Source organism: Crocuta crocuta, unplaced genomic scaffold, assembly GCF_008692635.1.
Source record: "Crocuta crocuta isolate KB4526 unplaced genomic scaffold, BGI_CrCroc_1.0 scaffold234, whole genome shotgun sequence".
NCBI classification, from domain to species: domain Eukaryota; kingdom Metazoa; phylum Chordata; class Mammalia; order Carnivora; family Hyaenidae; genus Crocuta; species Crocuta crocuta.
In genome coordinates this window covers 4,314,703-4,329,124 of record NW_027529647.1, presented here as the reverse complement: position 1 = coordinate 4,329,124, position 14,422 = coordinate 4,314,703, and the positions used below count along the sequence as shown (strand labels likewise).

At 50.3% G+C, this 14,422-nt stretch overlaps 1 protein-coding gene across 10 annotated transcripts in view; it reads right to left on the bottom strand.

The window, feature by feature from the left end:
• Positions 1-359: 359 nt before the first annotated feature.
• LUC7L (LUC7 like) overlaps positions 360-14,422 on the bottom strand; it is a 38,344-nt gene continuing 24,281 nt past the window's right edge. For 5 of the 10 annotated variants that reach the window (XM_077762721.1, XM_077762729.1, XM_077762730.1 and 2 more), the window contains 5 exons: positions 13,741-13,884; positions 8,511-8,687; positions 2,283-2,312; positions 1,622-1,826; positions 360-709 (listed from right to left, as the gene is read on the bottom strand). In XM_077762721.1, coding sequence (XP_077618847.1) covers positions 390-709; positions 1,622-1,826; positions 2,283-2,312; positions 8,511-8,687; positions 13,741-13,884 — 876 coding nt within the window. In that variant the 3' untranslated portion in view covers positions 360-389. Of the gene's footprint in view, positions 710-1,621; positions 1,827-2,282; positions 2,313-5,621; positions 5,711-8,510; positions 8,688-13,740; positions 13,885-14,422 lie in introns of all 10 variants that reach the window. The other 5 variants (XM_077762731.1, XM_077762722.1, XM_077762727.1 and 2 more) reach the window with 4 other exon arrangements.

Sequence of the window (14,422 nt, the reverse complement as noted above, 5' to 3'; positions counted from 1 at the left end):
TCCGGGAATGGCACACTGGACCGCAGTCCTTCCTAAGGAGGTGGATGCAGAATGGGGCACGCCCCTCCCCACCCCTGGCAGAGCCTGCTGCGGTCTGCACTGAGGGGCGGGGCCGGGCAGCCCAGACCCTCAGAAAGGACACGTGCAGCTCGGCGAGCAGACAGCTCTGCACACCTCACTCCGGTAAGTCAGGGCGCAGGCATGTCAGATGCCAACACTTGAAGGGACGTCTCCCAGTAGGCCACAATTCCGAGGGTGAGCAAAGCTCGCTGAGGACATCCGGTGTGTCGTCGTCACCTGTGGAAGACCATGGTGACGTCTCGAGCACAGGAGGGACAGCAGAGACCCCGCTGCAGCAGTAAGAGGCTGTCTGTCAGATTTATTTATTCCTACTCAACAGAATCCCAGGACACAGGAGCAACTCTGTACATCTCTAGAAACTCACAGCTAGCTCCAAAACAATAGAAATTGTAAACTACAAAAGAGGAGTTGTATTCAGCAAATATAAAGGGTAACTTTAGGCTGTGTCGAACGTTTAACAGACTATTTACAGGCCCAGATGCAGAGTTAGATCTCGCCGGCCTCCTTCTCCTCCGACCTCCGAGAAGCTGTCTTCCCGTTGGAGCTCTCCAGCCTCCAGTCAGCAGCCCCTCGCTCGCCGCGCCCGTGCTCCCAGGACTCCTCCCGCGACACCCGCTCTCTGGAGAACCTGGGAAAAGAGAACCAGAGGCTCAGAGGAGGCTGGCGTCCCCCTTCTGGCTGGCTCCTGGAGCGCTGACAACTTGGATTCTCAACACCAGGTTGGGGAAAGCCAAGACCCAGCACACCCCGGGAGGCCCACAGAAGGCGCGAGGGAAGCCATTTAGTGCCCAAGCCACTACAAGGGAGCCTCAGGTAGCCACGGAGGTTTCCCCTGAGAGGGGAGCTTTCGCTATGTCAACGGAGCAAAACACAACAAACAGTGCACAAGAAATAGGAACTGTTAGATAAACATGATGGAAAAAAGGCTACAATCAAGCACACAGTGCTTATCTCGAGTGTGAGTATGAATGTTTTTTAATTTGTTTTTCCTCGGGGCGCCTGCGGGGCTCAGTCAGTTAAGCATCTGACTTCACTCAGGTCACGATCTTGTGGTTCAGGAGTTCACGCCCCACACTGGGCTCTGCACTCACAGTGCACAGCCTGCTGGGGATTCTTTCTCTTTTGCCCCTTCTGTACTTGTGTGTGTAAAGATGCACGCTCGCTCTCTAAGATAAATAAACTTAAAAAAATGAACTTAATTTGTTTTTCCTTAAACAAATAAACAACAACAAAACAAAACAAGAAAACAGAGGCAATCGGTGCCTGGTCAGGACACAAATCTCGGGCTCCGTGCATCTGTGTATGGAGGTGACACTGAGTGTGCAGCGGGTCACCAGAGGGAGCCATACCCATGTAACCACCTCCACAGCCTTGCAACTGTCCAGGGCCTGAATCTACCTGCTGCTCTCTGCTCAGGGCTCCCTGTGCCCCGGGCCTCGTTCACAATTCCTCAAGGCTCCCCGACTCAGACCCATCCCTACCGGGTATGGCCACTGGGCCCCAATGACAGACCCTGGGAACACAAAGAGAAGGGGCTCACTCCGGGCTGCAGCTACTGAAGGAGTCAGAGTAGTTACTTGTATTTCGCACTCCGGTCCCTGGAAGCCCGGCGGTGGCCCCGGCTGTGGCTCCGGGAACGGCTGCGGTGGCGCCGGTGTCTGTCTCGGGAGCGGGACCGGGATGACTTTCGTCGCTCCCTGGAGGCAGATCTCGACCTCCTCCGACGCCGGTCCCGGGAGCGCGACCTGCAGCAGAAGACACCCCGACGCTCTGAAGGCCACGACGGCTGCATCCCAAAAGCCCTCCTCACTCAGCAGGTTCTACCCGATGCTTCTCTGGCACCTCCCCTTCCCTCCTACAAAAATACAACCGGGGTCCACAAGAGTCCCATCAACTAATCTCTGGTCAAAGAGAATCATGACCCATCCTCCCACTGATGCTTCCTGAAAACACCTTGCCAGGGAACACTCGCTGCCCTCAGGCCTCGGCAGAACTGGCTGACTTCTCGCACGGACAGGGGGTCCCTCTGCTGCACTAAGCCCCAAGCAACCTGACAAAGATAGATGGGGTTCGAGTGTGTCCCCCAAGCAGCCCTGCTACCAGGTAACAAGTGTGAAGCTCTAACGGTTAACTATCAAGAAAACAGTGCACAAGGAAAAGGACTTCTGACCGAGAACACGTTAGTGGATCTGGAAACCTACCTCCTGCGATCTCTGGTTCTTGATCCAGACCTATAACGGAAAAAAGAGATGAACAATTTCCCCCAAAGTGCCCAGGCCTCACACAAGAGGAAAGGGGCCCCTAGCATACAAGGTGAAGGAGCGTCAGCTTCTCAGAGTCCTGTTATTTTCTAGTTCTCGGGCTTATAGCTCCAAGGGTCACTGCTCACAGGGGGAGGCCAGCCGTCACCCCGAGGGCTCAGATGCCACACTCTGTGGAGTCTGACAGCGGCCTCTGCCAAGTCTCTGCAGCAGACACTCACACAGCTGTGCAGACTGTGTCGTAACAGATGTAGGGCTGTGTAGGATCTAAAGCCACCAAAAGACACCAAAGTTAAAGCCAAGCCTCACGTTCCAGACGTAGGTCCATTGCCAGGTGAGGGTCACACGACCCCCTCAGGAAATACCATATAACCGGCGATCCAAGATATGCCCGTTACAACGAGGTCTCACTTTACAGCAAAAATTAACAAGATCGCCACCAAAATGCGCTGAGGAGAAAGTGACAGAAGATGCTCATGCATGTGTCTGGAAGATGATCAGATAAAGCTTTTTGGCAAGGAATTTTCCCAACACCTACTAATATTCACATATTCATTTCCTTTGTCCTTGAAATTGTAAGGAATTTTACAAAGCACTTAAACATATATATAAACATGATCACTAGAGTATTTGTTCAAAAACAGTTTTGTAGAAATTTCATTATCAAAAATCAAAACTGAAAAGGACAAGCAACAAAGCAAACCACACGTGGGGCCACATCATCTCAGATGAAAGGCCTCCCAGCAGTGGGAGGAACCAGGCGCAGACCACGGACTGGACAAGGGGTTAATATCCAAATATATAAAGGACCGCCTGCAACTCCACAGAAAAAAAACTTCACTAAAAAACGGGAAGAGGATCTGAAAAGACATTTTCTCAGAGGACATACAGGTGGTCAACAGGCACATGAAAAGGTGTTCAACATCACAAATGCAAATCAAACCCACAATGAAATATCACCTCACACCTATTAGAAAGAGAAGCAATACTCACCCAAAAGATAAGCAGTAACTGAATAAAACTAGACAAACAAACTAGAGACAAGTGTTGGTGAGGACCTGGACAAAAGGGAAGCGTCATGCACTGCTGGTGGGAATGCCAAGTGGTGTAGCCAGTGTGGAAGATGGCATGGGAGCTCCTCAAAAAGTGAAAAAGAGAACTACTCTCTGCTCCCACAACCCCACATCTGAGTTATTTACCCAAGGAAAAAGAGGGGTGCCTGGATGGCTCAGTCAGTTGAGCCCATGTCTCTTGATTTTTTTTTTTAATGTTTTATTTATTTCTAGGAGAGAGAGAGAGAGACAGACAGACAGACAGACAGCGTGAGCAGGGGAGGGTCAGAGAGAGAGCGAGTCACAGACTCTGAAACAGGCTCCAGGCTCTGAGCTGGCAGTCAGCACAGAGCCCGACGCGGGGCTTGAACCCACGAACCGCGAGATCATGACCTGAGCGAAAATCGGACGCTTAACCGACTAAGCCACCCAGGTGCCCCCATGTCTCTTGATTTCAGTTCAGGTCACAATTCGAGGGTTGTAGGACTGAGTCCTGTGTCGGACTCCGCACTGACCTTCAGATTCTCTCTCTCTCTCTCTTCCTCTGCCCCTCTCCCCTGCTCGCTCGCTCTCTCAAAAACAACAACAAAGAAAATGAAATGAGGGGCACTCGGGTGGCTCAGTCGGTTAAGCGTCCGACTTCAGCTCAGCTCAGGATCTCACAGTTTGTGGGTTTGAGCCCTGCATTGGGCTCACCTGCTTCAGATTCTATGACTCTCTCTCTGACCCTCCCCTGCTCACGCTGTTTCTATCTCTTCTCAAAAATAAAAAAAACATTTAAAAAAATTAGAAAATGAAATCACTATCTTGGAAAGACCCCTGCGCCTATGTTCATCACATCGGTATTTACAAGGGCCCAGACATGGAGACAACTTAAGTGTCAATCAACAGATGAACGGATAAAGAAGTAAATACACAGTGAGACACTACTCAGCCAGAGACGAAGAGGAAATGCTGCCTTGGGACAACACGGACGGACCAAGGAGGCATGACGCTGGGTAACATCAGACAGACGATCAGACAAGTACTGTATGACCTCAGTGACCTGTGGAATCTAAAAAAAACGCCCAAACTCATAGATACAGAGTTAAGATTGGTGGCGATGTGGAAAAATTGTGAAGGTGGGGAAGGGACAAAGGGTAGATGACTGACTATGGCACGCTGCTGTGAGGGCCTCGTGAACCTGTCAGGAGCGCTCCTGCTGGGGGAAGGTCTCAGAGAGGAGGCAAGGGCCCCGCACGCACCCGTGTGCACAGACACAGCCCACCGCAGGAGTGGTCACTTTAGGGCAAAAAGGGACTTACGTGTTTTGCTTAATACATTTTTATACTCTTTGAGTCTCTTCACAATCACATCTGTTAGATGATTAAAGTAATGAAAGGAAATGCAGAAAATGGTATAAACGTTATTTGTCCTTTCTGAATCATACACTAAGAAATCCCTCCAGGAAATCCCAGCATCTGGGCCATTCAAGGACAGCGACCTGTGCCCCATGAGAGTGTGGTCCTGCCTTTGGCCTCCTCCCTGAACTCTGACCAATAGTCTCCTGAGCATCTCAAAGTGGATATGGTCAAAGTCAAGTTCTATTCCCCACAGCGCCCCCTCACCCCAATACACTGCTCCCAGTCTTCCCCATGTCCCTAAGCGGGTGCTCCAGGCCAGAAACCACCAAGGCAAGGCTCACCGCCTGGTACCAGCAAACCTCATCAGCTCTGTCCCCACACACGCCCCAAACCTTCCCACTCGCACTGTGAGCCGGCAGCTCCCCACAGTTCTCACTGCTTCCAGCCCTCGGCCACTGGCCCCACAACCCTCAGTCGACGCTGTAGTCCACGCAGCCCTAAGCCCTCTGGTGGAATCTCCCTAGGGGGAGCATGGCCGTGTGACAGAACTTGCTCCAGCTCCACAAAGTCTCTGCTCCTGCCTGACTGGTCGGCCCTGACCTCGTGGGGGCACGGCAGGTTCCGCGCCCACTTCCGCTGCCCAGCCCTCCCCCACACCTTTCCAGGTACAATCAGGTTGTCACAGCTGCTCCTGGGGCTCAGGGTGGCTGTGTCCGCAGCGAGAGCCTCCCACCAGGCCAGCCCTAACCCTGCTCTCCTGAACACGTTGCAGGCTTGTTTGTTTTCCACTGAAGGGCCACTGAGGCCCGGCGCTGACCTCAGCTGCTACGAGGCAGCCTGGAGGCAGGAGGGTCTCCCTGGGCGTGGAGCTGCTGTGGACTCACCTCCTGCTCAGCCGCTCCTCCCGCTCCCTCTCCTCTCTCCTCCTCAGTCGATCCTGATTCCTCTTCTCCTGCTTTTCAGCCACAGTTTTCTAAACAAACAAGAAATTGGAAAGTGAGAGAACCAGTGACTCCAGCCAGAGCACGAACGCAGCCTAACGAGCACGGAGAACCCGGTGCAAGTGCTGAGATGCCACATTCTCAGTCACGGAATTTATCTCTTGCTTCACACCAACCCGGAGAGTTAGTTTTTCACCCAGAGGAGACGCTCCAAACTTTATGGTAAAGAAGAACAGCTCTCTAGCCAAACATACTCTGCTGCCTGTCCCTGGGACGCTGTGTGCTACACTGGCTTTAGACCCCGTCTCATGGGGACAGCAGGCGAGGGGAGGTAGGCCATGAACCCTCACCCCTGGCTCTCAGCACCAGGCTCAATACTCGGCCCGTTAGGCTTGATCGTGAACACGGAGAAAGAACAAGGCCCAGACAGGAGGAGGAGGAGCTTCACTACCTCAACACCATCGACAAGCTTGGCTCAGAGCCTCCAGATCCAGCCTGCACACGCCCACCCCCACTGTCCACCTAAAGCCTTTCGGTGCCCCCACCTCTCTGTTGAGTGGAACGAAGCCCTGAGGGGAGGAGAGCACAGCCAGGAAGACAAAGGGCCACCAGTGTCTTCGTGCTCACGACGGCACGAAAGATGGTCCCACACCTTGGCGCAGACCAGAGCCAGACACTGGATGAGAGAGAGGCGTAGCAAGGGAGAGAGGGGGAGGGGCCCACTGTCCCCCTCAGAGCACCCCCAAGGCCTCTTGTCTGCTGACTCCGGCCTCCAGCCTGGCTTCACTTGTCCTGCACCTGAGCAGGCACACAAGCAAGGATGGACGGTTACAGCTCAAGTTAAGGATGGGAGTTTTAGCCCCTCGACTTCCATGCACAATCTTCCGCAAGGGGATGTGACGGAGCGCAGGCCTATGATCTGGCATTAACTCCTTTCCAAACCTCCCAACTTGCTAGATGCTGTCCTTCCACCTCTAACAAAAGGCCTTGCCTCGCTCTTACCCTCGGTATGTGGCCTGGAGGTGTGAGTGCCCCTGGGACCACCGTAAGGAAAGCCATCTCTGATTAGGGCCCAGAAGTCTCACCCTCCCGACTGTTAGGAGTTGCACTTCCAATACCTTTCCTGTTGTCAGTGTAACAGCTCTTATTAAAATACATTTGTATTGTTTTGGTCAACTACATGCCACTTGTAACTCCAATGATAAAAATATGCTCTGTAGATCAAGTTAATACTTAAGTTCTTAAGGTTTTTTGGGGGGTGGGATTTCAATATATTCTCATCTCTATTGGAGAAATAGGTGTTAAGAAAAAAAATAAAAGGCTTTCAGATATTAAAAAAATACCAGGACAGGAGTGCCTGGGCGGCTCAGCCAGTTAAGCGTCTGACTCTGGATTCTGGCTCAGGTCTTGATGTCATGGTTGGGGAGATCGAGCCTCATGTGGGGCTCTGCGCTGAGTGTAGAGCCTGCTTGGGATTTTGGGATTCTCTCTCTCCCCCCCCCTCCCCCCCGCTCACGCTCTCTCTCAAAACAAATAAATAAACTTAAAAAAAAAAAAATACCAGGACAAAATTGTGGGGTGACAGGAAATAGATACATAATTTAAAGGAGAAACGGAAAAGTGCTATTTCCAACTACTAAGAAGTACACTTTTAGTGCAGAGGACATCTGCTGGCAGGGCACCTGGGTGGCTCAGTCGGTTAGGCACCAGACTTCGTCTCAGGTCATGATCTCAGAATTCATGGATTTGTGCCCCGTGTCCAGCTCTGTGCTGACAGCTCAGAGCCTGGAACCTGCTTCAGATTCTGTCTCTGCCCCTCCCCCACTCACACTCTGTTTCTCTAAGATAAACACTAAAAAAGTTTTATATTCTACCAGCTACACAGAAAACATTTTTTACATCTTTCAGAACTATAAACTTGTAAAGAAAAAGTTCCAACTTAACAATGTGTGAAGTGTCACTTTTCAAAATTCTATTGGGAGCACAGAGCTAAATGTTTCAAGAGCAGTGGCTGGCACCCCAGCTCCACCCCCAGCACGGAGTTCACACCTCACCTGCTGGCAACCCTTCCTCAGGGGCAGAGCTCTGCCCCTGCTCCTTGTGGGGACACACGAGGCCCTCCACCCTGATGGCCACAGGGTCCCAGTCAGGTGCCATGTGTCTATCCTTCTACGGAATTTCATGTGTCTGGAGGGAAGGCCTGCATATTTCCCAGTACCACACAGCCCCACGGTCCCTACACGCACCACAGCCCCATGGTCCCCACATGCAGCAGGGAGGACGCCACCAGTCTGATAAACAGTTCAAAGTATCTAAAGCGTCCTCACCCTTCCTTCTGAATGTTCTGTGCCCACGGTATGTTTTAGAGCTTAACCTAAGGAAAAGAGGAGCCTCGAGGAAGAGTGGTGGAGCAGCCCCAGCACATTCTCATCCTTTGGAGAAGGCTCAGGACCAGGAAGTGTGCCCTTCTGTCCAGCCTCATCACTCTCCACACATCCACCTCTGCCCAAGGAGAAAAACAAAACTGCTGGCTCTTCCCATCTCCAGCCAGAAGTCACTTCAGAGGTGGGCAAGAGCGGTCTATACCCGGAGACAAGACTCTGTGCTTGTTTTCTGTAAATAAGTGCAGACTAAATAAATACCCAAGGTCCCTCTGAATTCTAAGACCTTAGTTCTCTTGTGTGAACAAAGTGATGAAATCAGAATATTTCAATATAAAACTCAAAGCACGTTCTTGAGAGAGGATCAAAACACAAGGTTTTCTAGGTAAGAAATATGAGCACCGTCATGAGACTTCTTGGGTTTCTTGAGACACACAACACATTAACGTACCCTCAACTGATCAAGCTTCTCTCGGATCTGAATGAACCCCAAGTGTAACTTGCCCCCGAAGTGGTCTGCGAGGCGACGGTCATTGTCATGGAGACCAAGGTAGGCTGAACAGACCTCACAGACGCGCAGCTTCTGCTGTTGAAAACTCGATGCGGGCATGGAGTTTCTGTATTCTTCCTGGACAACGGGCACAGAGCAAGAACGTGAGGTGCCAGCACCACAACCAAACCCCAAAATGGATAATCTGAAGGGACTATAGGGGATGACTTTTAAATAAAGAAAAACCACACCACTAACAAGCGTCAGATATTTGTGACCAAGTCAATTTTCATCATTTATTTAACAAAATGAACTAACAGTCATGATTTCTAAACAGTAAGAACATTCTGATCTCTCAGACAAGCAGGATGCTGGTCTCCGAGGCCAGCAGGGAAGGCAACTCTGGTGACTCACAGAGGAGAGCTCTAGGAGAGCCAGGCAGCAGGAAGGGGGGGATCTTCAAAACAAAGCACAAAAACCAAACCAAATAAACCAGCAAAACATACAAGAGCCACTCATGGAGATTGTGTCCCAAGTCTAGAAAAGTGTATGCCAATATGCAGCCCCAAAAAGCGAAGATTTGGAAGGACAAATACATTAGACCTTCTCTTCAAAGAATGTGCACGACAGAACAGAGCAAAACACACAGCCTGCTGTAGCCAATCCGGTCCGAATCTGAAGAGTAACTCTCTCAGCTTCAAGGTGGAATGCATGAAATACAAAAGGGGAAAGAAAAAAGAAAAGGAAGAGGGACACGGCTCCTGCTGCTTGTGGCAAAGCTAAAACACTCCTTCCAGAGCCAGGTTTAAGAAACGCACTCCAACAGTCACTGACCCTTATTTAAAGGGATCTTCCGTTAAGCCACATGTTCAAAACTCCCTAGCAAACGCAGATCGACGTAAGTTACCATGTCATTCATTCAACTGGCAAAGACCCGGAGAAACGGGCCCGCTCATATGCTGCTGGCAGAAGACTACATTGGTGCAACTAACAGGGCTGCAGCTGAGTAACCAGAGGGGAAGACAGCACGGGTCACTTTCGGAAAGTCCTCCAGGCGCCCGTCCTGGGACGCCAGGAACAAGTGCACAGACACCTGCCGTGGCGCCATCTGTAAGAGGAGAAACCACTGATGGGCGGGAACATGTTTGTGAGGCGGGATCCTACGGCGATGACCCGATGGAAGTTGTCTGCAGCAATAAGGAGAGACCTCACAAGCAGTGCTGAGTGAGGAACACATGGGACGGAAAGACATGCACAGAAGGGCAGCAGTTATGTGGGACTTTTTATACACACAAAGCACGCAACACAGACACATGCACAGTTATGGGCAGTACACGTGTGTAATAAAAGACAAAGACCTTGGATGCACAGTAATGTCTGCCTCTGGGGAGGGTCAGGATGGGACAGGAGGGGGAAGGACTGGGAATCTGAATTTCATTATGAGGTGCCATGGCTTTTATTAGGAGGGAAAAAACCCCACCCAAACCCAAAACCTTAGGCAAAAACGTAAATATAGTGAGTACATGAATATCTGTGATATTCAGTCCCTTTCTATAGTTTCAAAACTTTGAAAACCACCCTCTCACATCTTTCAAAATAAACTATGCCTAGTTTAAAAAGCCAGTCTCAAAACATTACGTACCATATGACTCCATCTAAGTGAGATTCTTTTTTTTTTTTTAATTTTTTAAATGTTTCATTTATTTCTGAGAGAGAGACAGACAGTGTGAGCAGGGGAAGGTCAGAGAGAGAAGGACACACAGAATCCGAAACAGGCTCCAGGCTCTGAGTTGGCTGTCAGCACAGAACCTGACACAGGGCTCGAACCCACGAACTGCAAGGTCATGACCTGAGCCGAAGCTGGACGCTTAACTGACTGAGCCACCCAGGCGCCCCATGAGATTCTTGAAACAACCAGAATACAGAGAGGACAGACTGGTGGTTGCAGGGGTCAGGCAAGTGGGTGTGGCTACAGAAAGGTCATGGGAGGGATCTCAGTGATGATGGACGTTCCACTGTCAACACCCGCTGTGACATTGTGCTACAGTTTTCTGGCATGTTACCACTGGGGGACACTGGATAAGGGCACATGGGACCTCGCTACCTGCACTGCACACACCCGTCTGCTACTAAAAGGAGAAAGGAACCCACAGGTGCCCTATCAGCACTACCTAGACCTGCCCAACACCTTCCTGTCTTGCCCAGTGGTTTTAAGGAAGTGGTGCCACCTCCTGGGGACACCTCAGTGATGGGGGATACTGGCAGGGCAAGGATGCTAGGGGTCCTGGGCACAAGGATCCACGTGTTCCACATCCTGCTCCTGTTTGGGCTGTCTGCGGACACGCCCACGATGAACCCCACGTCTACAATTATTTATGCCTAGATACAAATCTCTGAGCCACCCCAGGGTTTCTGGTGTCTACCCTGCTCTTGGAAGCTGGGGGAGCCGGGCCACAGGATGCACCAACAGGCCCCAGAGCTCCCCCCGAGGGCTGTCAGCAACCCGAGGAGCCGGACTCTGTTCTACACGCAAACACAAATTTCCCATTGCGACACGCAGTGGTTTAGATTTGATGTAAGGACCTATATATATACTTTATATTTGTACAGATACTCAGGGACTTAAATCCTGTGCAAAATGCAAAATTAAAGACACACCCAATTTCCCAGATATGGAACTACTCTATAAACCAGGGAAGACTGGAGCTTTAGTACCATGGCAATGCCACTCAAGGCACCACCTGCTACTGTCACGCTCATGACCCATCTATCTTTACCATGAATACATCAAAGCATTCATATACAAAACATCTACCCGGGGGAAGGGGGGACGCCTGGGTGGCTCAGTCAGTTGAGCATCTGGCTCTTGGTTTCAGCTCGGGTCACGATCTCTCGGTTGGTGAGTGCGAGCTCCGCGCTGAGCTCCATGCTGACAGTACACAGTACAGAGCCTGCTTGGGATTCTCTCTCTGCCTCTCCCCGTCTCAATCTGTCTCCCTTAAAATAAAAACATTGGGAAAAAAAATTCTTTACAAAACATCCATCTGGGAGCACCTGGGTGGATCAGTCAGCTAAGCGTCCAACTTTGGCTCAGGTCATGGCCTTGCAGTTCAGGAGTTCAAGCCTTGAATCAGGCTCTGCACTCACAGTGAGGAGCTTGATTGGGATTCAATGTCTCTCTGCACCCCTCCCTCACTGGTGCTTTCTCTCCCAAAAGAAACAAACTTAAAGAAAACCCATCTGCATTGTCAATTCTTTTCCCTCTCATGTTCAAGAACAGACCATATCAGCCACCAACGTCACTAAAGGAGGTGTTGTGCCAGGGGTGTGAGGCAGCGTCTGGGCACCGCCTTCCAGCACACATGCTGCTGACCTCGACCCCAGCACCACCCTGGCCCGCATAACCCTTCTGCCCTGGGTGCTGACCACTGCCTCAGTGGACGTCACTCCAACACTCACAGGTCCCTGGCACCATTCGTGCATTCGGTTAGTCATGACCGAGCTCCTATGTGTGTTCACCACCAGGCTGAGCCAGGGGTACAGACATAACCAGAGGAGACTGGACACCTACGTGCCATGTAGGTGTCCCCCTACCTGCCCCCACCGCTCTAAGAACCGTCCCCGTTGGTGGGTCTCTGCTAAGGGCACTGCCAGGACACGTCACACTACCTGAAGACCCTTGGGGACACAGAGTTACTCTCAAACTCAGACCCCATTTCTTTTTTCTTTCTTAAAGGATTTTTTTATTTCTTCTCGTTTTTATTTATTTTTTGAGAGAGAGATGGACTATCTCAAGCAAGCTCATTGCCCACTGTAAAGCCTGACATAGGGCTTGATCTCACAACCCTGGGATCACTGCGTGAGTCAAACCAAGAGTCGAACACTCAACTGACTGAGACACCCAGGCACCCCCAGACCGTTTTCTTCTAAGCACCTAACTTGCTCAAGATGAAACATATCCGTCTGTTCACACACTCTCCTCTCTGCAGCCCCTCCTGACTCTAGCACCGTCTCCACGGGAAGGGCCTCCTAGGACCTATTCACAACCCAGAAGTATGTGGCACACCGCCGGAGCTCAGCCCGCATGTACTGCAGAACACAATCATCCCGCCACCCTCTGCCTCGATGTGCCCACCATCCTCCAAGCCAACACGAGCCATTTCCCGCTCCAGTGGTAAGGACTCGAGAACCACAGCATATCCACTGGATACAATACTCTAGGAAAAACACTGCTGTCAGTATTACAAACACGGAGCCCGTGACTCATCTTTCCCACCTGTGCATCCTGCCTGGCATCCCAGCCAGCACCACTCGGACGCTACCCTCCATCTGCACACGGTCTCCCTACAAGACAGGTACTGTTGCCAAGGACACCAGCTTTCGTTCTTTACAACAATCTCCAATACAACTCTGACCCACTCATGCCAGCCGAGTAACCACCACAGCCACCAACCCCCTGGGGAGCCAGAGGATGAGAGTAAAATGACACCACTCTGGGTGCCTGGGTGGCCCAGTCAGTTAAGCGTCCTACTCAGTTTCAGCTCAGATCATGATCTCATGGTTGTGGGACTCTCTGTCCCTAACCACTCTGTGCTCGAGCCCTTCTCTCTCTTCTCAAAATAAATAAATGAACATTAGAACAATTAAAAAAAAAACAATTAAAAAAATTAAAAAAAAAAAAGACACCACTTCAGTGACTCTTCACTCAGGACTGCACTCAGCACATGGCTGTTATGCTTAGGGCTGCAAGGGACTAGTCTGATGTCACAAGAGTCACAGGGTGCAGAGCAAAGGCACAAACTCAAGTGTGCTCACACTCTAAATCCTACAATCCTATCCATATAGCTTCCTATTTCCAATTTCTTCCCAACATTCAAAATATTGGTTTGGGGTGCCTGGGTGGCTCAGTTAGTTCAGTGTCCGACTCCAGCTCAGGTCATGATCTCATGGTTCATGGGTCTGAGCCCCGTGTCGGGCTCTGTGCTGACAGCCAGCTTAGAGCCTGGAGCCTGTTTCGGATTCTGTGTCTTCCTCTCTCTGACCCTCCCCTGCTCATGCTCCCTCTCTCAGAAATAAATAAAACGTTAAAATAAAATAAAACAAAACAGAACATTGGTTTAATTTTAGCCCAAATGGTGAATCTTCTGGGGTTACAAAATTTCCTTTTTCTTGAAGACATTTTCCAACCAACCTCAGCTTCTTTTTTCTTTGCACGGACTTTTTCTACTTCCATAAGAATTTTCTGGGACTCATCAACATTTCCTTCAGCTCCCAGCTGCTCTGCTTTAGCAAGAAGTTTTCCGATTTCTTCATTCAACTCATGTACTTTTTCTGCCTAAAGGAAGACAGAAACAATCAGGTAAGCCGACATCTAAAACCAAAAGACCTGAACACAGAGAGAGTGTGTGATTCTCTTGACGTTCTTCTGTTGTGTTCCACCAAAATTAAAGAGAACAGCCGAGATCCTCACTGGAACACACGCAAACTGTAACAGCTTTGACATGCTTACTAGCGCTGCTGTGATCCTGACCTTAAACTAACCCTGGGCCCTGCATTCCAGTAAGAGCAGACGCATGCCTGTCACTTCCAACGTGTTGGCCAGGGTCACCATGGTGGTCATTTTCTGGCCTGTCTCTTCTCACATCTTCTACCACAACTCAATCTTCTGGGTAAAGGCCATAAAACATCCAAGTTTAAAGGTATAAATTTGTACTGTAAGCAAAATGCCTACTCATTTGGGATCTAATTTTAGAAATTAAGTAGCACCTTTGGTCCAGTCAGCAACTGCACGTACCCTAAGTGATGCCTTTACAAAACTGAAAGTAAAGGACACCACAGAGACTTAGTTGTGCTGAAAGATGGGGAACAGAAGA